The following is a 26,061-nucleotide window of genomic DNA, read 5'->3' on the forward strand; positions in this document are numbered from 1 at the left end:
TGCGTCGTCTCAGGGTGCAGCTCAGTTCCTCGCAGACGTTCGCGCTTAAATATTCCTGATCACGCAGCGCCTGACTTGACACTTAGATCCGTCATTCCTCGAGTCTTTTTTTTTTGTAAGAAGTGTTTGCTAACACTTAGATTGCGATAAGGGAGTGTATCAATAACATCCTTGCAAGTTGATTTCAACACGACTGCTGAAGTAAAAAGGTGTGTATAGGGTCCGGCGTAAAACAGTCAGGGATTTGCATGTGTCTTGTTGTGATTTCTTGGCCTGGCCTCGATTATGCTAATGCTGTCACCCACACGTCTCCCTCCCGCTGGCTAGTCCCCTTAAGGCGCGTTACTCCTCGTTGACCTTCGCTCAGCCGCCCATCAGATAGCACTTGCTTACTTATAATAAATTTTTGTTACGCCTGCCGAGGCGAGGCATCACCCCGCCGCCGTCGGTGGAATAAGCACGACATCTGGGGTAAGGAGCCAACATTAGTCACTGCCTTTATTATGAGCCCCTCTTCGATAGGGTCCGCGTGTCCGACGTCTCCTGATCCCATTATCATAGCCGAAACTCAGCACACATTCCCTTTTAGATCGTCCCTTGGGTCAGGATCTCGTTCCTGTGTTCCCCAGCATGAATAATTTCCTTGGGAAACCTTAAGTGTTGTTTCTTAAGTTGCCTGATGTTAATAAGGTGTTTATAGCTGCCTCGGCCCTCCTTGCTTGCCCCCTCACGTCCTCCTACCCTACACTCAAAGCTGGGCACGAGGCGGCGTTGAGTGCTCCTTTGGACTTTCGTAGGAGTGTGGAGTGACGCGTGTCTTGTCTACGATAGAGGAGTTTGGTAATAATGCCTGGCGGTGTTGTGGCTGTAGGGGACTCTGTAGGGGGGGTGATGGGAGGAGGATTGGTACGTAGTTTTGTTTTTTACTTTCTTGAATATTGATGAGTTTTGGGGAGAAGACGAAATATTCTTTTCCTTATGTTTTGTGGCTTTTTTTCATCGATTTAACACACACACACACACACACACACACACACACACACACACACACACACACACACACACACACACACACACACACACACACACACACACACACACACACACACACACACACACACACACACACACACACACTCACACACACACACACCAGTAACCTTGGTAAGCACACTCAACCCTCGCAATCAACACCGGAAGGCGGACACAAACCCACTCAGGCCACGGGGAGGAAAAGCTGATGTTTGGTGCATTTCGTGGAATTCCTCGCCCCGCCCTCGCCCTCCGCCCTCCTCCCACCCTTCCCTTCCCTTCACACACCAAATAGGCTCCACGCGCGGCCCTGGAGGACACCTGGCGGGTCTGGAAGGTCAAACTGACGACTCTTTCACAACAAACTGGCAAGATCTTCGATGAGACTCACACGTGTAGGATGGTGCGAGTAAGGGGAAAGGGGGGAAGGAGGTGTGTGTGTGTGTGTGTGTGTGTGTGTGTGTGTTACAAAGTTTCATTATTAACCCAGATGTTACCGCCTGTAATAAAGAAATAAAGAAAAACTGCGGTTAGATAAAAATTCCGGTGCCCCAGTTAAGAAGTAACGCCGGTTGACGCCTGAGGGGGCCACGGGAAGCCTAAGGGTGCGGACTGTGTGGCTAAGTAATGGGCCTTTTTGTATCTCCAGAGGGGCAGTCGCGCAGGCCGCCGTCTTCCTCTGGTCGGGTCAGCGGCTGTGAAAGTTTCCCCAGAAGCTTTTCCCGGCGCGTGCGGGTCGTGAGCGGCGTTACGGTGCCGCCGCCGGTGACACACGAGAGTCGCCCAGCGTTACCAAATCGTCGTCCTCAGAACATTGTATTTTACACTTTCTGTCCCGTAACTATTGAAGAAAACATCACTAATTACCGATTTCAACAGTACCATAAATGAATGTCGTTATATATGTGGGCTTGACAGTTTTTTTGAGTCAGAAATGGACAAATACAAAATGCTGAGTGCGACAATTGGTAACACTGTAAGTCGCCGCCTGGGACGTAGTTTCTTTTCTCGACACAATTTCTCTGCGGTCGCTGTTTGGTGCTTTTACGCAGCTGGCTTGGTAAGGAGACTCATACTGCCCGTTGGTCCTAATAGTATACGCCCTTATCTTTACGGCGCTTTTTTCCAGTTTGAAGCAGTTCCCTGAATAAGCTGACTTTCGTTTGGTCCTTATTTTCATTTGAACAAAGTTATATCCTCACGAGTTTTCTCTTTTTCAGCAACTTTCTCATTATGAGGTAATTCCATTCTGTGCGTAGTGCCGTAGTAGTATCCTTTCCGCCGAAGCTGTTTCCTTATTCTAGTTACTGTGCTCCGGGGCTTGGCTTACTGCTTCATTCTCCCTCTGACTCTCATTCGTTGTTGATATAATTGTGGGTGTTAGTGTGGGTGTAGGGGTGTGTGGGGAAGTAGTTGATTTGCATTTTTAACTTTGTTTTGTCTATGTATCAGTGCTATTGACAAACATTTATTCTTGTTTATAAGCATAAGATGTCCTCACGAAAATTTCCGGTTTGGGCGTAGCTTTCTAGGAACTACGAGTTGCAACAGTAAATTCTTTGATATCTACGCCCTCCCTTCTCACCCCCTCCACCCCGCCCCTCACAAGGGATCACTCCACGTGTATCATACTTGCCTCCCCTCATCGTCAAGTGACTTTTTTTTTCTTTTGTATGTAGTTCGTTCATTCGGTTGCAATAAGAAAACTCCAACATCACCAGACGTTATCCTCGCCACTTGAGGTGTTGTGTGCGAAGGCTCTAGTGTCGGGTTTGTTTACATGCAGCCCAGAGCCAGAACCTCCAGCGTCCTCCCGGTTGTCCTTGAAGTGTGGACGGAGCATTCCAGGATCGGCCCACGTCACTCCTGTGCAGGCCGTCCTCATTCATGGAACCTGTGAGCCCCGCCGACCAGGGCATCGTAGCTCCTTCGCCATCATTGTATCAGGAAGAAGTGCGACTCTCTAGCATTTTGGGAGGTGGGGCCTCCTGCGGCAAAACAGGGTATTGAAGCGCCCAGGCTGAAGCGTTCAAGTTTGAATGAACGCAGGAGTGTGGCAGTAGTCGGCAACTCGCAATGACTACGCCTGAGGAAAAACCTATAATACTACTCTCCACTCCCTCTCCCTCCCTCCTCTCTCTGCCTCCCTCCTGCCACCCTCCTCGCTGCGTTGAGCCACAAACTTGATAACCATTGATGACCAGCCTCTTGTGGTTTCAGAAGCTTTCAAAATGCGTCGTAATGTACTGAAATAAAAATGCTGCATAACCATGAATGGTTTGTCGCTCTCACTTTTATCTCCGCGGTTATTCACGTCACAGGTTCTTCTTCTGTATCGGTAACGGCATCAGACTTGATTGAAGTTCTATACACATTTTTTCCTTGTAATCGACCTTCACGAGTGATATAAGGAGCGAGCGTGCTAGGACGCAGCACCGCCACTGTCCTTGTCCTGGAGTGTCTGCGTACACATACTAACCCGCCGCGGTGACGCAACCCCAACGCAACATTATGTCGGGGAGTGTGTGCTCCAAGGCTGGCCACCGCCGGGAAGGTCGTTCCTGCCACATGGATTACCATACAATCGCACAAGCCCCGGCTATGAGGACATGTAGCCTGTCATCGTTCGTCTTAGGATGCAGCTCTTAACGTGGCGTGAATCCTTAACAAGAGTTACGTCCACTACACAACAGTGTATTCTGTCAGCATCTGTCATCGCATCGTTTCGACATGATGATTGCTAGATTCTCATCTCGCTCGTTTATCTCACGAGTCAGCTAAATGTCGCTGTGGTGCCCGGTCTGCCCGATGTTAGTCACCTATCCATAAACAGGAGAAAGTAAACACATTCTACTGAGTTACCTCAAAATGTACATGTCGATGGAGCTGTGTTTATTCTACCGTCCTTGTGAAATAGCTATACCCACCAACACTCACCTGTTTTCTGTGGGGTCACACCTGAGGCCAGAATGGAGCAGTTTAGGCTTCACAAGAGTTGAAAAATCAAGGCAATAAATGACGGTATCTATATTTGTTTTCTACTCCCCTTGGACATCAGCATTACTTAGTTGTGTACGTGATTTTTAGTGTCCAAGAAATCTGCTGGGTACATTTCAACATGTGCTCTAGGCACCTGGTGTGAATAAGTACAGAATTAACGCTACAGTGCCAGTGCCAGAGAGTGCTGTGTAATATGGCCTCAGTAAGTTATAAGTAACCAGTCTCCAGGTGTCGGAGGCCCTTCACCCAAACCCTTTCAATTCTTGTTTCCACTCCTGCTCATGCAAGTTTCTATTCTTACTCTACCGTCTGGGATCTATTACGAAACTTTGCCATTCATCTCAAATAACAAGTTTCTTCGTTGATCGGAGCTGAAAGCGTTGCCAATTTTAGCAGGCCTGTAAGGATCCGCACACCTGGCGTTTGGCACATTCGTTAGTAGGTGGCACTCTCACTATGGCACTTGACAACGCTCTCGATCTCACGCATGCACCTCACACACATGAGCACGCCGGTTGACCCAAGACACGAGCAGGTATGCTGGTTGGAGAAGCGATCGGCGACAGGTGCATCGCGAGGAAGGACCAACGCATACATAGGCTCAGCTGGTCCATGAGAAACCAACTTGTCGTCACTAGAGAAGCTGAAAAAAATACCAGATAGTTTAGGTGTTTTAGTAATGTGTATTCTTTTTATGGCACCGCCGTAAACTGCACACCGCCGACAGTCTCCCAGCCCCAGACGGAGGCACCGAAACCATCGCCGCGTCACATTCCTGGCCTCCGCTCACCGGCGACCCGCAGCACGCGTCCCACAACTGGTCATGTTGCAACACACATTCCTGTTGTGGAGAGAGAGAGAGAGAGAGAGAGAGAGAGAGAGAGAGAGAGAGAGAGAGAGAGAGAGAGAGGTGGGGGGAATCGAGTTAGGGACGACTGGGGTAGGGAGATAGATGTGTAAAAAAAGAAGAATAGCTAAGCATCGTCGAGACGGAGAAAGGAGGAAAGGTGAGGGTAATGGCCTGGGGTCAAAGTAGAAGGGAAGACGTTCGTTACTTGGGGACCGATAGAAAGGCTGACGTAAAGGATATGGCTGACACGGAGGTTAAACAGGTCTTTGGGGAGCGTTGGGTACTACAGAGGTTCAGGAGACTCGGTGCAAGCTCTTCATAAGCTAACGTGACAACTGAAATGCCATTATAAAGCTGACTCGAGGAATTGGGTGCCACGTAGCTCTCTAGGTGTCAGGTTTTGAGTCAGGAGAACCAGCTAATGAGCGAAGAGTGTGTTGTGAGGGACAGCCAGAGAAGTTAACAGGTCCTTAGTTTTAGCTTCAACATTTTAAAGTCGATATTAAGTGAGGGGGATAAGAAGTGGATCTGACGGGGTCGATCGAAAGAGAGGAGGGAGAGAGAACGGGGTAGGGTATGGATGGCTTGGGTGTTTCTTTAGTTGACATGTGCTGGAGGCGACATGACGTTCCTTGGTTGATAAGGGTGTCATTAGGATGCTTGGGAGGATAGGGTGAGCCAGACACTGTTTGAGGCTGAGTTGCACGCCTGGTAGCGGAGAGGTGCGAGTAGAAATATTAACTTAGAGGGAAAATATCAATAATCATTCAAGTGTTCGAGAGTAACGTAAGTTTCTCAAGCCATAGATGTGTCAGGGGTAAGAAAACAACTATGTCCTTCCTATCGTAATGCGAGTCTACATCTTATGCTCCTCTTCAGCAACTATGTCCTCCCTATCGTAAAGCGAGTCTACATCTTATGCTCCTCTTCAGCAACTATGTCCTCCCTATCGTAAAGCGAGTCTACATCTTATGCTCCTCTTCAGCAACTATGTCCTTCCTATCGTAAAGCGAGTCCATCTTATGCACCCGTTCAACAACTATGTCCTTCCTGTCGTAAAACGAGTCGTGTACCCCTTCAACAGCTGTCCCTTCTGTCGTAAAGCAAGTCTTCATCTGTCTCTCCCGTCGTAAAGCGAGTCTTCAAATTCTGTGCCTCTTCGCCAGCCTTTCTCCAGTCCTTCCATCGGCCACCGCTTCCTCCGCTCGCCTCGGCTCGGCACGGCATAACCCTCCTCACTTTCACCTTCAGCGGGGCATTGACATTCACTGCTCGTGGCGGAGTCTGTAGCAGTCCATGTGGTGGTTTCCAAATGCCGGCATCACGAAGAAAAAAAGGGGCATGTCATTGGCCTCTCTTGAGTTGTTTACGTTCATTGATACATATGTTAATGGATCGAGCTGGCAAGTGTCGGTCAATGGAGTGGGTCGACGCGCTGCCTCAATGGGTCCCGCCGGGTGTACGTGGTCGAAAACGGAGCGATACCCTTTTTTTGCGCCTCTAGTTGGGCCATTACACAATCTGCGTCTCCAGGTCACTTTTTCTTTCCTCTTTACTTCTAGGTGCGCCGAGAGAGCGTGTGTCGGTGAGATGTCGGATAGAGTAACTTTGTCAGTGTTCAATATTGTTAAGGACGGAGAACTTTGTCCTTTTATTCTTCTTCCTCCTCCTCCTCCTCCTCCTCCTCTTACTTCTCTTTCCTTCCATCCCTCTTCCCTCCCTCTCTTCACTTAGCAAATAGCAACACATTTTTTATTCAATACAGTATCCACTTTTCTCTCTCTGTTTCTGCTTCCACCTATGCTTCCACCACCCTTGTTCTTGCTGCGTAAAAACAATGTCACTGAAAACAGCAACGCCAAAAGTATCGACGCCAGCATCATTAGCATCATCATTGTTGCAGCATCATCGCCTGCCCCGCCAACAGGTATCCAGCCTTAATAATGTCCGCCTTTCGTATGCCGCGCAGGTGTGCCGGTGAGATGAGGTGAGCGAGGCGGCGGCAACCCTTCAGCAACTCACCAACTCCTCGGTGCCGTCCTGATCCACCTGTTCACGTCTCATTTACTTTCACTTCGCTCACCTTACCTGATCCTCCTTTTTCTCCTCCCTTCACTTTTTTTCTATTTGTCTACCTCCGATCGCCTTTATTATAGTTTCACACTTTTTTACAAATCTCCATTGATATTACTTTCCCTCGGCGCCACGTTTGCTTTTCGTGGCTTCCTTGTTCCCTCTTCAGACGCTTCCTCGTCGGCGGCCGCTGTGAAGATTCCTCGTATAATAACCCAAGGACACGTCCCCCCGTCCCCCCAGGCGTACACGACGGCCTCCTGCTTCCCCCTGCCTCCCCTCCTCCTCTTTCACTATCTTCTTGGTATCCAGACTGTAGGTAACCTTTACTTGTCCAGATCTCATTTTCAAGTAACATTTGCTTGAGTCTCACTGTTCAGTTTCCTTCCGCACCTGATGTCATATTTTTCTGTCCACATCCACCGGATGTTCATCCCCCACATCCTCCAAGGTTTCCTTTTCTTCTCATCGTCTCCTGTTTCCCCGAGCACTAAGTAGCAGCTTCCACTTGGAAGGCATGAGCACGTAGTTCCTCCTCCCGCTTTGTTGTTTACGTAAGGAGGTAACTGGAGAGGGAGGGAGGTGATGCTGGTTGGATCTCGTCTTCCGTCCTTCATTCTTCCCTCCTCCATCTTCTGGTAGCTTCCCTCTGGCTGAGGTGACGCAGCGGCCGGTCCTGCACTTTGCGGTCGTGGCTGCTACGCATTTAGAATGTGCCAGGAAAGATAGAGGAAGACGATAATCTGCTTGATTACCCCGATGAACATAACACTCGGAAAGTCAATCTGAAGATACCTCTTGTCCAAGCGGCATTAGTACGTCGGTGCCGAGAACTTATTCCTTTTATTGAGGACGATATGATGTGGAAAATCATCATGAAGACTCACTTTACTGTCGGTTTATATCATCTTTACGGAGACTAACCAACGTTTTTCATTTTGTATCACTCCACGCATTTCTCCGGTCTCATTTAATATTTGACAGCGGTAACATTCAATAATTGATATCAGCTGATTAAGGATTCTGACTGATTGTTTGGTTCCCGGATGCACTTATGCAGGTTGACTCATCGCCTCATATAGCTACGCAGCATCACTAACACACTCCCGACGCGTCGTCTTGGGATGGGGAAAAAAAAACAGATTCAGGCCTCGTACAAATGACAGTTTGGTGTTGTCACATGTGGCTTCCTCTGGCCACAGACGTGTCACTGTTCATTACGCAGGGAAGGAGGTAAGCAACGACAGCCAAGCAGGAGAAAGTATATTGCGGCATCATGCCATTATTTTTTTCGTAATTTAGGTGGAAGATGCAGCAAATTGCCCATCCGATGGATAATCACTATTGTCAGCCAGAGCGATCCTTCTTGCTTCATTACTTTTAGTTTTAAAGTGAACACAAAATGAATCATGTTACACACAAAGGAGTCGCAGCCCCACTTGCAGCTCACCCATGGAGGAAAAAAAAAGTCCCTCTGGCTGTGTCCTGCGAGGGTATAGTCAGTGTGGGCAGACGTGCTAGAGTCCCCTTCCTTTGCCTCCTCCAGCATCCTTGACCGCCCGCCCCCTTCCTCTCCCACGTCGCCACACTCTCCTCGCTGGGCACTGGCGAGGCACACCTTCCCCATCGCCTTTCTTCCTGTCTGATGCCGTAGAGGCTCACACTCGTTGGCATCTCGAGGCCACCAGAGAGATTGACACTAATAGATAAATAAATAAACATTGAATGGTGAGTCGTAAATTAACGTCGACCTATCCCTTTCATTGTTTGCATGGACCCCGAGAGGCAGCTTCCTACATCTCGACCTGTACCTACAAACACCGTCCTTTTAGCCACTCGACACCTGCCTCCGAGCCGTGTCCTGTGCATCGTCCTCGTTCGTCTCAGCCGCGCCGCGAGTAACCTCAACAAATCCTGCAGCATCGACACCCGCGTGCATTTACTTACGCCTCCCCAGCGCCCATCTTCACATGATTAGTATTCATGATGGCCGTCTTACCCTCGCTCTGTTCACCCGTGCACACCCACCACCGTTTACGACAAACACCACCAATCTCGGGTCAGCCACCTTCACCCGCCGCCAGCATATATCACCGCTGACGGACACCCACCTGCCGCCACCCACACAGCTGGCGAGACACGTGAAGCATATGTTCACCCACGCCCAACAGACGGCCTTCTCCCTCGCCTTAAAATGCTCTCCACCTTCTTTCACTTCACCGGGGAATCGTGACCTCACCCCAACTCACTCTCTTTGGTGTCTACGAGTTTGTTAATGCCGGTTATTATTACAACTTCTTACGCTTGAACCTTTACATCCGTCCCACTCTTTTTGTCTTGTTAGTGGTGATTATAGTGTCCATTCCGTTTGTTTTGTTAGTGGTGATTATAGTGTCCATTCTGCTGTTCTTCCTAAATTCCCTGCTGTGCTCCGTCAGTTCTGCGTCACCCGCTTTCCATCTTTTCCTCTCCCTCCTCTCCTCCCCTTTCTCCCTTCCTCCCTGCCACGACTAGGCGGTGTGCTGCATTCCTCGGCGTCTGAGTATTCATGTGCTCGCTCTTTGTTTGTTTTCCGTTGTTGATGTTGCATATTACCTGTATCCGGATGTTTGATGACGAGCACCTGCCTGTCTAGCTGTCCGTCTACCTGTCTGTCAATCAAAATAGCTGACATCAAGCGACCCTTCTTTTTATCATGTTCTTACCTGTGTAGCATTTTATTTGTATTTTTTATCTATTTATTACCAGGTGAATCTGAGGCGTGGTCGATTCACACGTTATTTATCGCTCCATTAATTCCAATGTTACGTCTTCCCATTGTTTTTCTTTTTTTTTTTTAGTTTTCTTTGTCGTTTTCTCGTCACATGTCGCCTCGCTCCATCCCATCTTACCTTTCCTCCCTCAAGGCAGCTGTTCCTCTTCCTCTTCCTCTTCCTTCCTCTCCTCCTCTTGCATACCCTCGTCTGAGTTGCCTCCTTGACCCAACACACACACACACACACACACACACACACACACACACACACACACACACACACACACACACACACACACACACACACACACACACACACACACACCTCATTCTTTTTTTTAGTTTCTCTTCACCTCCAGACAGCCACGTTTTCACATTCATGCTTTCCACCATCCTGTATTTTCTCTTATTTCTCTTTTCACTTCTACTTTCCCGTTCTTTCAGGCCTTGGGTGGAGCAGCTCGGCGTCTAACATAAAAAAAAGCTTCAGCGTCCGTGGGTGTAGGATATAGTGGGTGACGTGGGGAAGTTAAAGTCGTAGGATGACGTAGAAAATGTCACACTAGGTCCTTTGGTAGAGCAGTGAGGGCGTTTGTTACGACGCTGTTTGTGGCTGATGTAGATGTAGAATTACCCTGGAGGAGGTGGATGGTGGCTCGCTACAGCACGGCGGGTTGTGGGCGTGGCGTGGGGTTGATGGTGGGAGCAGTGGGCGGCCTTGCTCTCCCGGGTGATAGTCTACCGTGTATTGTGGGCGAGGCTGCAGAGGGTCACGCCTTCCTCGGGTAATTGGCGGTCTCCGGTGTGCCCTTTGACGACCTGGAAATGCTTTGACCTCGTGACGTCACGCTGATTGAGTCACCACGCGGAAGACGACTGGTGGGAGGCTCTGAGCTAACAGTAACCGGTGTGGCTGGTCGCTGACTGTTATCGATCCCTTTAAAAGCTCAGGAGGTGGTGAAAGTGATCGTGACTGTAGTGCCCGAAAGGCTATGGACTTATGTTGATTTTTAATGAAAGTTATTATGAAAGGAAAGGTGATTCAGCACTCCCTTTTTTTAACTAAGATGTTGATGGAAGGTGCAAAGGTAAATGTGAACAGCTGTATGGAAAAACCGTGGATGTCTAAGTGTTTTCCTTACCCTCGACGGGAAAAATAAAGGAGAAAAAGAGTAAGTGGTGTTCCCTTCACACTTTCAGTTTTGCAATGTAACCCTGCCTGCCTCCCCGCCACTTCGGACCAGGAGGTGATGGAGGTTGGACAGGTCTTAAGAATGGTCCTCCTTCCTGCCGTTTGAGTAATGCTGCTCCGTGCTTGTGAGAGCAAATACTCTCAGGTGTTCGGGCGTGTGTGGGCAGGTGTCACAGCTCTTATAAAGTGCTGACACTTAGGGACACGGGTGGCCGCTCCACGAATAATGTTTTTGATTCATAGCTCGTGTGTGTGTGTGTGTGTGTGTGTGTGTGTGGTAGGGGAGGGTGCGCGCGGTGAGTGCTGGGGTGCTGGGCCGAGGTCGCTGGCTGCCCGAGTCCCCAGTAGAAGAGATGCCAACTGTCGCTAGCTTCGTCGTCGAGTATTCCGCAGTACCCCTGAGCTGTTGGCTGTAGAATTTCTAGTCTATCCTATGAATTCCTGAACCCCATGAGAAACACATGAAGAGAGGAGGAATGACAGGGGTGAGGGAGGCGGGCTGGTTGTGAGGCAGGGTGAGGGAGGCTGGTGGTCGGGAGGCGCGGACCGGAGGAGGGAGGCACCCACCACCCGGTCCACGCTCATTCCTGGCGGGGCCACGAGACCGAGTGAACGCACCGCGCGTACTGTCGACCAGCTTAGACGGTCGATCACGACGACCAGCTGTCACGCAGGGAACCTTTACCTATAGTGACGTGTTGTGTGGATTAGTACAAGATTACTGTGAAGGAAAGCGTGTGGTGTACTTACTGTTCGTTCCTCAGGGAGTTTGTTCCGGCGAGACTCGGGTGAAGGTGCCAGGCATGGAAAGTGAATGGAGTGCCTGGCCCTCGTGGCGCCCTGTCACCCGCCCGCACGCGTAACTAGTGTGACCTCAACACAACCTCACGTAGCACATGTCGGCGAGATTGCCTTCCTCCGACTTGTGAAGATCTCGAGAAGGCTGAATCACGTGCGCCTCATCTCACCGTTTGTTTACATCCGTTGTGTTGCTCGCTGTGTGCAGGTGGAAGCAGTGCACCCAAGGAAGCCCCTGGGGAGGTCTAGAAGACGTCAGCCATGCCTGTGTAACCAAGAAAGTGAAGCCCCGCAGGTGTATTGACAGTGTTAAGTTGTAGCGACGACTGCGCCTCAGTGCTCGCCTTAGCCACGAGAGCCGAGCACCTACGAGGCCCTCTTCTCGACTTTACCTTACGAAACCGTGAAGACGCTGCCCATAGCATCCCTGTTAGTGTTAGCGTCTGTGACAGTGCGTGTGAGTGCCGACGACGACGCTAGTTCAGCTGTGTTGACTCGGAAAATAAGGACAGTTTAAGCAATATATTAGCTTGTGTCCAAAGCATCTCGGTGCTGAACCGAAAGCAAAGTGTATCTGTGGCCACTGGGTGTTCTAAGTGTCGAAACTAAGTGAAGTGGTGCACCGTGGTTTATTACTTTACATCTCTGTGGATTACTCTGAGCACCTCTTCAACTTTTCTTCAATACACCAAAAGGTAAGCAGCGTCCATTTTAACGAGTGTGTCCACACACCAAACTACTACTAGGAACACGCCTAGTAGCACCAAGGTAAACGTGTAGTTCTCGGGCCTTGAGCGTCCAGACCCTGAGCGGCAAGTAACTCAGCACAACGGAGCGGACTTGCGGTATTTCTCGCGATGAGGCAAGGGCTGGTGGGCTGGGCTGGGTTGTGAGGGCTGCCGCGCGCCGTTTCACTCTGGTGCTAAGAGGTAAAGGCTGATTAATACTTGTGAACAGACATTATAGTACGCCCAGGAGTTTATGTATGACAAGCCTTCATTGGAAAGAGAGAATGGTTGCCGCAGGTCGGTTGGGGAAAACAACATAAACGCTGCTTTCCCCGCTTAGAAAACTTAATAACACGAGGAATTCGACGAGGTAGAGAGGAGGAGGGTAAGTCGGGTGCTTGGAAAGAGGGAGAGGTTGGGAAGATCAGACGTGGATAACCTGCCCTGAGATGTTTACCTCGATCCTACCTGGTCTGTATATACGTCAGGATTACCTGCCGAGGAAGGTGGGCGTCAGGTTTATCTTCGAGGAGGCTTATGGGACGCTGGTGGAGGTGGAACGGAGAGGAAATAGCTTGGAGAGGGAACTTCGGGTGGGTGAGGTCAGGATGCTGTAATGGGAGAGCGAGGTATCAGCAATTTATTGTGGAAAAAATAGTGAGCAGCGGCGTTTATTATAGGCTGCCAGGCTCTGAAGGTGATGGGTTGGGGCGGGCTGGAGGGGAGGCGAAAAATATGAAGGAAAAGAATTTGCCCCTAAGAAGGAGACTTGAGTGGATGTAAATACTTCAGATTTTTTTGTTCGTTACTGCCTGGTGGAGGGAGGTTGTCGATGGCTGTGGCGTGTTTACATTTACTTATTTCATTATACATTTCAGTTTTTCTAGAATATGTGATCAGGTTTATGCCACACTCTTATCTACACACACACACACACACACACACACACACACACACACACACACACACACACACACAGACAAACGCTTAAGCAAAGCCAACCCTGGCCTACACAGTCGCTGCACCATTCTCCTCAGTAGTTTTTCCTCATTTGCATCGCCGCGTCGGCTCGGCTGTCTGATGGATGTTGGCTCGCCTCGCCGCGCCTCTGGGCGGGTGTTGAAGGCTGCTGCCCTCCCCAGACTCGTTACTGTGTACTTGATGCTGCTCAGCACCATGCAGAGTATCTTTAAAAGCCTCGTCTTATGGTACGAATGCATGATTGCATGATGCGAGCGGAGCGTGATGAAAAAGTTTGGTCCGTTTTGCTGGAATCCGTAAGGCTGCATCTCGAGTGCTCCTCTCGGCGACTCGTGGCAAACAAACACACCCGCGCCGGCAAACACACTGAATCAAATTCCTGGGTTGGCCTGATCACGACACGCTGACTCACGCAGCGATAACCCGGCTGGGGCCAACCCCGTAACTTTAACCCGCCTCTCACATGCCGCGCCTCATGTCATTCATCGCGAGCCTGGTCCTCCTGCCTTAACTCATGTAACAGTGATCGGATTAGCCAGGCCCCATTAGCATCCCTTCAAGCAACATGATAAGATCCCTAGCAAGCGTTGATGCATCTCAGAGTGGCACTTGCGGCGGCGGCTGCCTCGTCTGGCTTAGCGTGAAGCACCGTCAGATTAACCCAGCCCGGCAGTAGAGGTTTGCCCACGCCACTGTAATCACCACCATGAATGCAAAATGTAATGTACCAAGATTCTTTTAATTCCCCTCTGCCTAATACGGAATCACCAGTGTTTCCATATTAGTCTTCATAGAATTCCTGCTTTCATTTAGTCTTCATCTTGTCAACAGATAATTATCGAACATGCAAATCAGCGAATATGCAGCTTAAGGATTGTGCTGCCTTGATCGACCACTTAACGAAGCACAGCTTCTCGGCTATCATGGCCGCCCATCGCGAGTGTAACGTCTTGGGGGATCAAGCCACGCGCAAACTAAAATTTCTTGACTCTCTTTGTGGGTGATAATTCAAGCACATCCGCGTCCATTCATCGCCCACACCATGAACGCTGCCAACACACTCCTCCTCGTCTTCACTTCCTGGAGGCGGCGATGTAAATCAGACCGCGTGGGCTTGTGCCTGTCAGGAGTCGTCTAGTTCTCCTGTCGCTGCTGCTCGTTATCAGCACCAACTCCCGGCCCAGAGATGCACTAATTATTGAGTAATGTCTCATTACTATTTTTGTAATGACAGAATTGAATAGAAGTAACATAAAAGGAATGCTGAATTTCTTAAAAGTCGCCGATCACGCGTCTGCTGAGCGGAGAATCAGGCGCCTGCACCGGACGTGATGCCGCCCCGCCGGGATGCTGTGGTAGTGACTCTTAACGCTTGCATTGGAATAAACTGCCGCTGAATAGGAGGTGTAAACGGTCACTGCTTGATCAGAGGCTGGGGCGAGGCATACCAGCAGTTGTCAGGCGGCGGGAAGGGTGGAGTATGAGAGGAAGGCTCACACGTCTTCATATACACACGCCGGGAAGGGATAGAGGCTCGTATTCCTAAATATATCTGCGTCCAAGCACACACATTTGACAAGACTCTCGCAGGGGCTCCGAGAATTTCTAGGGGTAGTTTTAAGACTGATGATAGTTTTACCCATCTTCTGTACCATGGCTGAAAAATAAACTGCTTAAAACCTGATGAATCTTTTTTTCGGCCTTTGGAAATAGCTAATGGGAGAGCGGGAAGCATCAGAGGATACCGACCAGGGTCACTGAGAATCAAGGTGCAGGTTACATAGAAGAGGCAGGCCGGGCCTTCCGTCTCTTGCTGTCTCTTGGCACGTCGGAAGCTGAGGCGCGGGATGAGTGAGGGAGAAGGGCGCGGCGACCCTGCGGCGATAGGTCGTGGCTGGCGGTGCCCAACGGTCCCTTGTTTGATATTTTTATCTTAGTAATTTGGTTAGACTAACTCCAGCTGGCCAAGTCCTTAGGCATCTCGCCCGTGCTCCCCCACCCCCCCTTCCTCTCTCTCTCTCTCTCTCTCTCTCTCTCTCTCTCTCTCTCTCTCTCTCTCTCTCTCTCTCTCTCTCTCTCTCTCTCTCTCTCTCTCTCTCTCTCTCTCTCTCTCTCTCTCTCTCTCTCTCTCTCTCTCTCTCTCTCTCTCTCTCTCTCTCTCTCTCTCTCTCTCTCTCTCTCTCTAATTGAACTTTTACACAGTGATGAGGAGGAGGAGGTTGACCCTATTGATAATCGTGTGATCCTCGATATGGCGGCATCTCTTTAAGGATTTCCTGCGCGTCGCATTTGATGGGGTGCTGGGAGTGGCCTCAGAATACGGCCCTGGGGGCTGCCGGGCTGCCATGCTGAGTAACGGTTCGCTGCCGAGGTTTACAGTGCTCCCATCCAAGTCTGCGGTTCCCCTTCCTCTGTCCCCCTCCCCCTCCCCTCCCTCTCTCTCTCTCTCTCTCTCTCTCTCTCTCTCTCTCTCTCTCTCTCTCTCTCAAGTAAAGAAAGTAATGTGAGTGATCAAACTCAAATAACATAATTCTTATCGGAAGGCGAAAGGGAATATGTGTGTGTGTGTGTGTGTGTGTGTGTGTGTGTGTGAGAGAGAGAGAGAGAGAGAGAGAGAGAGAGAGAGAGAGAGAGAGAGAGAGAGTGTGACGGGTGGGATGGTGTGCTTTTGTTCCTTCCTTCCCTCGAGAACCCGGAGAACAATACCGCTTCGCCCTCACACTGTGTCGCCGCGTCGAGGAAAAGCGAAGTAATCCACAAAATTTCAAGGGAACGGTAGACACGTAACCCCATGGCGCCACGTTTTTAATAGACATAACACCATTACACTATCGTATGTCTTGTAGTATTGCGTATATATCAGTTTTCTGTTTCGGTTTGTTTATTGTTTTTACCACCCTCGCCGCCACCACAACATTCCCTTCCCTCCACCACCAACACTACTCTTACAAACCTCACTCTCACTCTTATATCGGCTGCACAGTAACCTTCCATTATTCTCTTCTGTTGTGGCATGTCCTCATCCGTAACACCGATACCCACAACAGTCTCCATTCACCCAAAGTCACTTGAGGTTAAGAAAAATCATAAAAAGCACCACACACCACCACAACCATCACCACCACCACCCTTTTCAGGCCTCACAGCCACGTCCCACCCTGGCCTGCCACGCCCCTACCCCTGGTGCCCCCTCATCCATCCTCCCCAACACCCAGTGGGCCCACATACTCACCCTCTTGCCCCATCCCCCCTCCGTGCACCGTCCCCTCGTCCTGCCCGCCACACATCACCTCCCTGGCCACCCACAGTTCCGCCGAAGACCCAACATTACGCAGGTGGAGTTCTCGTTACGCTCAGAATCAACAGCCGAGGTAATGGCAACAGTGAGCCCAGCCCTGGAGGATTCCTCGGAGGGCAGTTATTGTCGGTACTCTTATCCTGGGTAACTTATGAATCCATCCCCGTGGCACCCAATTAGAATCACCTGTCTTGATTAGTGAGATGTGATTGGTGGACCGACTTCGCTGCTTGCCCGAGTAAGGACTAATGTGCAGGAGTCCGTCGCGGGAAGGAAGGGGTGACTTCAGTGAATACACAGAAAGAGCTGGGCATCACGCGCGGCACCAGCTTGGGGTCCGCCGCGACTGTAGTGTCACCCGTGGGAGGCTTCGCGGGGGCATCTATCTCCCGGGGCGCGTCTCTTTGTGGAGCATCCGCCCGCCGCCCCTCAACCCGCCAGTGATCCAAGGACGGAGGACGTCTGATTAATGTCCGCCATCAATCCTTAAAACCGCTCGGGGCTCCGTGTCCTTTGAAATTTGGGATCGATTTATCATCCACTGGTTACGGGGATCAGTTATCGGTTCTTGTGATAAAATTGTCTGGTCGCGGGAGGGCGGGGCGAGGGCACGTCACTGATATGCGGTTGGAATCCCTCGTCGTCCCGAAAGAAGCGTAATAATGTGGACTCAAGAAGATATTTTTGTCCTCCGCCCCTGCGAGCCATTTAGCTACCGGTTACACATGTTTAATGAGAGGTCCAGTAATGAAAGCAGCTCACCGACGAAACTGGTTAATTGAGAGACTGGCAGACGACAAGTTAGGGATATAATCAGATGCATTCCATTCAGGTGAGATTTTTTCTTATCGTTCTTTTTTTTTAATTAGCCGAATATCATACTAACTCCTGTAATGAAGTGGTTAGCCTCGTAAGCTGACCACATCCTGTTATAATAGATAGATAGATCCTGTCCCGGATGAATAGCTGACAGTGAAGTCCTCCATCCGTCTACCTGTCCTGCCATTGTTGGTCAGAGCGTTATGTGCCGAGTGCCTCAGGATACTCGGTGGGAAAAACACGGTCAGTAAATATTACGTCTCCGTCACATGTGACGAGAATTCCCACATTAAAACGCTTACACATAACAAACGTAGCACACATAACTCCAACCTTCACAGGAAGTTAATGTGCGTACTGCTATTCATTCCCCTGCTTGCAATGGATAACCGGAAGGTGAACGATAACTTATTCATGGAATGCTCACTGGTGGTACATTATTCTGCAGTTCCAAACATAGCGGACCCGCTTGCATTGTAAGGCTACGGAGTGAAGAGTTGCAAGCACGGTTGACTTCCCTCGTGCTGGGCGTTGACGTCACCAGGACAGTCTGACGCGGCGGTGATATGCAGAGCCACGCACCGCCCGGAGTGTCTGTAGGGAGCACGACTCCACCGAGGGATTGAGATGAAAAGATAAGTTATCAGCTTTATCAGCATCAGCCCTGAGGTGGATATCCTCCTCACGACCCTCCTCTGCCCCATCAATTCAGGTTCCCATGGGAAAATCGAGACTCGAGTAGGAAGTGAGTGGTGTGGGAGCGACGGCCACAAAGAGAATATTTTGAAAGCTAAACAAATAAGAAGGAAATAGGACAGGACATGTGGGCTGTGTATGTAATGGCTTTTAGTTTTCTCCTTTTTTCACCGTACGTGAGATGATATTACACAGCGTAAGTCAAGCCACCTGTTAATCCTTTCCTTGGGAAGACGCGCCATTGGCTTTGATGCCCTAAAACCTCCCATCCCTAGAGAGCACGGAGCATCCTAATTGAAGGGTTGAGGCGGGCTGGATAAATGAGGGGGTTAGAGGGCGGCGTGAGGTACTGAAGGGAGGCTGCGTCGTGGCCCAGACGTCTGACTCACGCCTCACACCGCGACGCAAAGGTGACCCCGGAACACAAAGCCACAGACGGCGTGGCTCGGCCAGCATCACGTGCCGAGGAAGGGCCTCCGACTGCCTAGCATTCCTCAGGGCATTCCCAGCACGCCAGTGTACAAAGCTAATGCCTCGATTTAATTACGCCAACACGTATTTCAGGGACGAAGGAACTTGCTTGAGTGACAAAAAAAAAAAAAAAAGAGAAAGAAGAACGCTGCCTCCAGAACGCTTCGCCCGGGGAACCAGTCGAGCACATTCCTCTCCCCGGTTACGACTTGCCGCGGGGCGTGTTCGGGTTTACTGAACCGAGTAAACTATATTTCGCGTGTTTGAGTGGACGCTGCCGCTGCCGTGCTGTGGGTGGCGCCGCACTCAGCGGCGCGGTTCACCGGTGAAAGAAAAGTAACAAAGAAGAAAACAAAAAAAATCGGCAGTCATGAGTACTGATAAGTGTATGCCTGAAGTTATTCGATTAAAAAAATATTAAAATTGTTCCAACTCGTGAACAGGAAATTGTCACGACTGGAACACCTTTGTCCAGCACGAGTTTTTTTTTTCTTTTTTTTCTTTTTTTTTTTCTTTACAAATGGTTCATCTGACGCATGGGTGGGGCGCCTCATGATCAGACTCGAAATACGCTGAAAAGACTGCGACTCAGCTGCGTAAAAATTCCTGAGTTGAGGGAGTGGCTCGCACCTCGACGAACGCCCTAACTTGATTACAGAGCGGCGCCCCCGAATGACATGATTGCCGAGACGGAGGAGAGGAGGAGCCACCCAAGGGTGTGCTCGAGGACGAGGTTGCGTCCCCGGGCTGACGGAGGGCGTGGGTGTCGCAATGACCTGTCACCATATTTGCTTTGTCTCTACTGCCGGAAAGTAGAGGGTCGCCCATGTTTACGATGGATAGACTTTTGCTGGCGTATATTCGCACACAGACAGACACGAAGGAGGCTCAGAAACGCCATCAGCCAAGGAAGCTTTTTAGAAGATTTGCTCTGAATATCGCGTCAAAGGATATACATGTGACGGAAGCTGTAACGAAGGTTGAATAGCCTGTATGGAAAGAAGGTTCTAATTATGGCAACCCCAGCAGAAGGTTCCGGGAAATGGGGGTGTAGCTGTCTGGATAGATGGTGGTGACGCACGACCCTCCAACCATACGACTTCTCTGTTTTGTTTTGTTTTGTTTTTTACTTCCAGGAACCCCTACAGTAAGTAACTTTAAGTAGCTTTGTTGGGAAAGGTCGGGAGCCGTGTACAAGCTGACTCTGCATCGGCCCTAATCGCCTTCCAAGCCTGATGTACTGTTACCGAAGATGGGTCGTATTGATCGTGTACCGGCGTCTCATTTTGCATCGGCCGGCGTATTAGAGATGGGGAAGACGGGGCCGAGGAAGGGTGAACGAAGTATAGCGTAGCGTGAGAGAGGCACTTATGCATACACACAAGGGCATACGAGTAGGGCTTCACCACGTCTAGGCTCAGGTGGAGACGGAGTGGCATTTTTTTTTTCATTGCTATCTTCTGAGGCTTCTTGGTTCGGCTTCTCTTCTTTTTACGCGCCAGGACGAAGGTAACTTGTAGGGGGTGTTGGTACTGTGCCGGCTAGGGGTGTAGGGATATAGGGGTGTCTTGTTCCGCCGACCCCCCCACCCCTGGCACCCCCTCTCCTCCTCCCTCCCTCCCCCCTTACATCTTCTCATCAGCTTAGCCATGAAATAGTCTCCTGACCACAATGGGATGGACTCGGGTTGAATGGGACCGTCCAGGAGCAGCTTTATCTTCATTACTCAGTGGCGGTGGTGATGGTGGTGATGGTGACGTTGGTGGTAGTGATGGGGACTGGTGGTGGTGGTGACGGAGTTGGTGGTTGTGGTGGTGATGACACTAACTTTTGTGAACGTTATGAGTTGATTAATAATAAAATACTATCACAAAAACTATTACTGCTACTGCAACTACAATAATAATGATGATAATAATAATGGTGACCGTGACAAGTTCGTTCCGCTGACACGCGAGAGACAATAATCACGGTGCTGGTAATGACGATGTTGAAGAAGAGCTGCCGTCCCTTGGCTTCAGATTCGTCAAGATACGAGAGAGGAGGAGGCGAAGGCGGCGGTCAGACTTGCCTATAGGCGAAGGGCGGCACCGACCTGTCTGCCGCGAGTACTATACAGGACCTGAGGAAGGGGCGGGGAGCAGGCGAGGCAGGGAGGGTAGCGGGAGAGAAGGTGAAGTGAGAGAACCAGCGGAACAGTGACTCACCTGATAAAAGGAGGAAGGAACAGTAGGAGGAAGAGCCAGGTGAGAGAGAGAGGGAGAAAGGTAGGAAGGGGACGAGGGCGAATGAATGGATAGGAAGGTTATTGTTGAGTACAGAATGAGAGGGATGAAAACAAGGACACAGAGGGAATCCAGGACAAAGGAAACAAATAGAAGAGATTAAGGAATTAGAAAGATTTGTAAGCAGTGAATGGATGCGTGACCTCACCTGCATTAAGGAAGGAGAAAACAGCCTTCAGGAGAGTGATTTGGCTTATGTCCTAAAACCACTGCTAGAGAAAGGATGTTTGTGGATGGGCCGGCGAGCGACTCTTGAAAACCAACGGTACGGCGGTAGCGGTGAAAGTGAAAACGGGAAAGAATGGGGGAAAAAAAAAACACCAAATACAATTACACTGAACTCTACCCTTTGAAACCTGTAACCCTAAAAGAAAAAAAAGCATAATACTCAGCTGCCAATTTTTTCTTTACCTCCAAATCTTTCATGAAAAAATATAAAGCACTGAAAACGACAAGTAATATTCGCCCTAGATTTGTCCTGACGTGGTCCGCGCATATCCACCTGTCCTTCAACGGCGTAACCACCATCAGGAGTCTGTTTGAGGGTCAGGGTTAGATAATGAGGGAAGAACGCAGCCCATCATTTAGGCGGTGAACTCAGGCAAGGGAATGGGGACGGATGGAGGCGGCGGCAGGAAAGGAAGGAAGGGCCGTGAGAGGAAAGGGTGGGAGGCGTGGGAGATCTGCGGGCGGCCCCAGACACATCGTGGGCTTGTTATGATCCTAGTTAAGGCGAGGATCAGAATATGTTGATAGGGGCGTTTTTGTGGGGCTCGCCGTAGCCCTAACCACCCCAGACCATATGCCGCCTCACATACCGTATCCCTCTTCGGCCCTGCCTGCTCTGCCTCGCCCGAACTCCCTCACTCTCCCGCGTTTGGTCCGTTCATGCCTCCTCCATCTCCACCACCAGCACCATGACCCCCTCTCCTCCCCCCCCCCCCCCGTCCCAGCACCAGCTTTCCCCTGCTCCCCACAACACTTAAGCCTCTTCTTTCAGCACTTAAATACCGCGTTGCCCCCTCGTAGACTTGCCTTCTCACCCTTACTTTTAAGCCAACTTCACCGCACACTCATCGCCTTTACCGCCCCCCTCACCCCCGAACTACCCCCCTCCTGCCCCCCCCCGCCCCCACCTCTCACCACCATAACACCACTGCCACTCTCCTCACTCTCCCCACTCTCCTCTCCAGCCAGTCAGTGGGAGTCCCTGAGGAAACCGCAAGTCCCTCTCACCCTCCCGAACCTGGCGTAGCCTCTGTCTAGGGTCAGGGGAGTATCTTGGCCTTCCTATTGTGGTCAGACCCGCCCCCTTCTACTACGTGGGAACTTGCTCCCTTCCCTGGCACCCTCCCCCTCTTATGTGGCCTTCCCCAGCACCCCCTCCGTAGTATGCCCTCTTTTCTCCTCCTCCTTTTCCCCCTCTTGTCCCTCTTCCTCCTCCTCCTCCTCCTCCTCCTCCTCCAAGATCTCTCCCGTCCTGGAAACTAGTCCCTCTCAGTCTCAGGCTAACCCGTCACGGCGTCCTTTCCACTAACTCGTATTCCTTTCATTTCGAACTAACTTTTCAGGTTTGTAGGTGTTGTTGCCATGAGTGATTCACACAATAACACACACACACACACACACACACACACACACACACACACACACACACACACACACACACACACACACACACACTCGCACACGCACGCACAGCTGAATCACTTATCTCCTCTTCGTGTAGGCAAGACGCGTATATTGGACCAGATTAAGCCTGTGGGAGGTGCCGCTGCGTCCCATCCCCCCTCTCTCCATCTCTGCGCTGCTCTTCCATTTAGTGCCGGCGTGGGAGGGAAGCCTTTATCCATTATTAGCCCATTGTTCTGAGTTATATAGGGCGGTAAAATTAGCATGATCCCTTTCCTTATGATAGGGAGAGAGAGATAGCGAGAGAGAGTGGGAGAGAAAGATAACTGTGTATATGTTTACCTACGCTCATTTTCACTCATTCGCCATTTTCGTGTCATTATTAAGTCCACTCCTCGTCCCGCCCTGAACCCCCAGTCTTCCCACGACATCGCTCGCACTGTTCCTCCGTACACAGCCGCGTCTAGCATTTCCACGGCTCGGGTTCCTCTGTGGTTTGAGTAGGTGCGAGCGTCCAACCCTGGTCCCCAACTCACCGCGACGTCAGGTGAGGTGTGCCCCAGGTGAGATTGTGGGGGGACGTGTGAGGGTGATGGGGGAGCGATCTGTCTTTTCCCTTCGTCACCTTCCCCCATTAGTCTTCTGGACCACTCCTCGTCTCGCCAAGGACCTGTAAAGTGATAAAAGATGAAGGATTTTTTTCGTCACAGTCGATTCATTCATAACTGGTTTACTTTTTAATCTCATTTTTTATGCGTGTGAGTTGGGGGATGGGAGGGAGGCGGTGAATTAATACCGGTGTGGTTTAGGCGATCCTGGACAGCTTATCCATCCAGTAATGTGTGTGTGAAAGGGAATCAGTAGCTGGCTCAGGCACATACAGATACCTAAGTGTGATAGCGTCAACTGATCTCCTCATAAACGCTAAAGGAACTTGATTTAACACCTTCCAAGAAAGCAAGTTTTCCGGCTTCACCCGTTTAAGAATTCCTTTTGAGTGTATCTGCGGTTGAAGTTGCATCACCTTGGCCTCCTCTGAATAGCTTGTACCTGGAGTGCCGGAGACTGGTCAAGCGGGGTCATGGTTTGCCAGGCTTTTATGAAGGGTAGAGATACTTCCGTCAAGCATCGCCCTCTACACCTGTTATCTGTGTCAGGGGCGTAGTAAGCTTCATCCACCTGTGCGACCTTTCCTAGAGATGCTGGTTGAAGGAGAGGAACCATACCTGGGCGTAATGATGCTTTTGCCACGATGTATAATCTCACTACATGCTGTGTGTGTGTGTGTGTGTGTGTGTGTGTGTGTGTGTGTGAAGCATTGCACCACCCCATGCCTTTGCCCTCGGGAAGGTCGTCAGGGTCACCGGTGCTTTCATTACCCGATGATAACCTAATGTGTCTCTCTCTCCTCCCGCAGGTAAGAATGGAGTCATGGTGGCCGCGGTGCACGAGACCACAGCCGCCTCCGTGAGTACACTATTCCTACTCCTACTATCTTCTACTCCTACTCCTACCCTCTATCTTCTTCGCTTGGTCCATGAAATTCCAATCTTCTACTTCTTCTATCTTGTATCTTCTTCTATCTTCTATATTTTCTATCTATTGTATTATGTCTTCTATCTATTCTGTCTTCTATCTACCTATTCTATCTTCTATCTATTCTATCTTCTATCTTCTATCTTCTTCTATCTTCTACTCTTACTTCTCCCCTCTATCTTCTTCGCTTGGTCCATGAAATTCCAGTCTTAATCGTAACCCACCTTCTCTTCATCTCCTCCTCCTTCACCTTCAAATTCATCTCATTCGCTTCGTCCATGTAATTCCATCTTAATCGTAACCCTACTGCCCCTCCTCCTCCATCTTCGTATCCTCCTCCTCCTCCTCCTCCTCCTCCTCCTCCTCCTCCTCCTCCTTGCACCGTGTTTGTCGCAGGAACCAAAAATAAACGTGTGCAGTCATGCGCGAAAGTAATCTAGTGATAATTCTTGAATGGGAAAATGTTGAAAAAAAAGTTATATAAAATCCGTGTATACTTTTGAAGGAGAATTTACGACCTGCCTGAACACACACACACACACACACACACACACACACACACACACACACTTCGCACGCACGAACTTTTTCTCCCTAACTATGTGCTCAGGAGGTGGTTTAGGTTTGTGTGGAGACAGATGTGGAGCAGAGGTGGATGCGAACTGGAGGGGGGGAGGTGGGGGGGGAAGGAGCGCAGTGGTGTAGCTCAAGGCATTATGTGGCGAGAATGATAGATGAATTCTGTAACAATTTAGAGAGAGAGAGAGAGAGAGAGAGAGAGAGAGAGAGAGAGAGAGAGAGAGAGAGAGAGAGAGAGAGAGAGAGAGAGAGAGAGGGGGGGAGGGGGGGGGGTCACAGTGCCTCTCACCAACGTGCTTTTTTCGGGGTCTACAAAATGCCAGTGTTGGGCTGTCGCTTATTTTTACGACTCTCGCCGCCCGGGGCTCGTGTGACATTCTGAGGGGAGCCGCCACGCCCCTGTGTGTGTGTGTGTGTGTGTGTGTGTGTGTGTGTGTGTGTGTGTGTGTGTGTGTGTCTCTCTCTCTCTCTCTCTCTCACCACCACCACCACCACCACCACCTCCTTCCCTCTTTCCACGTGCCTGGTTCGAGACAGCCGCTCAGGTTCGCCTTACGGTACACAAGTCTGCGATGCTGCCTGAATAGCGTGCAGTCAAATATGTGAAAGGGTGGTGTTTTTCCATCCCGTGGTCTAGAGAGCAAGTTTTAGTGTAAGTTTGTGTACGCGAGCGGTTGTGCGAGCGGGGACAAGACGGTATTGACACAACAGTCTGCTGAAGAGGAAGATCATAGTAACCAAGGACCGTCGAGACCCTCCAGTGATGGGTGAAGTGCTCGAAGGGGCGGTGATGGCGGGGACATCTTATCAGCAGGTTTTGTGTTAAGCTTGCTCGTGCTGAAGCTTGTGTTTTCTTGTGTGTTTAATCGACCAATTATTTGCTTATGTGTGTGTGTGTGTGTGTGTGTGTGTGTGTGTGTGTAATGAGACAGACTGTGCTTCCCGCGGTGTTGCAGTCACTGGGCTAATAGGGCGGAGCATCTTGGAAATATAACTGCAGCGTTCCGGAATTGATTGGACAGCAGCAGGGAGAGGACCAGTTTCCGTTGAGATATGTTCGCTAGTTCGCACTCACTGTTACAATTAAAAGCCATGTCTGGAAGAAAAGTACTCAAGAAAAAAATGGTGAGCGCTGACAAATCGAATGGCCAAAATGAGAACGTTAATTAATCTTTACTTTGACTATATTCTTTTTTCTGACTCAGGCTCAGTTATTCTCCCGAGTGCGTAATGTTCTTCCCCTGATATGAGTACTTATAGGAATGGTGCGTACGAATTGGCGATCACACCCAATCTCCGTGCGCCAGCGGACCCGTGGAGTCGTAACATGATGAGG

General features: G+C 50.2%; 1 protein-coding gene across 3 annotated transcripts in view; it reads left to right on the top strand.

Annotated features, from left to right (window-relative positions):
• The window catches only part of LOC127007108 (uncharacterized), a 115,098-nt gene that overhangs the window by 621 nt on the left and 88,416 nt on the right, over positions 1 to 26,061 (top strand). The window contains exon 1 of one of the 3 annotated variants that reach the window (XM_050877724.1): positions 11,407 to 12,395. The exons of 1 other annotated variant lie outside the window; for it this stretch is intronic. Coding sequence is in view for 1 of the 2 variants with exons in the window: in XM_050877722.1 (XP_050733679.1) it covers positions 24,042 to 24,077 (36 nt within the window). In the remaining variant the exon portion in view is untranslated. Of the gene's footprint in view, positions 1 to 11,406; positions 12,396 to 24,026; positions 24,078 to 26,061 lie in introns of those variants that run through there. One more of the 3 variants, XM_050877722.1, reaches the window with a different exon arrangement.

Source organism: Eriocheir sinensis, chromosome 34 (assembly GCF_024679095.1).
Source record: "Eriocheir sinensis breed Jianghai 21 chromosome 34, ASM2467909v1, whole genome shotgun sequence".
In the NCBI taxonomy this organism is placed as follows: Eukaryota; Metazoa; Arthropoda; class Malacostraca; order Decapoda; family Varunidae; genus Eriocheir; species Eriocheir sinensis.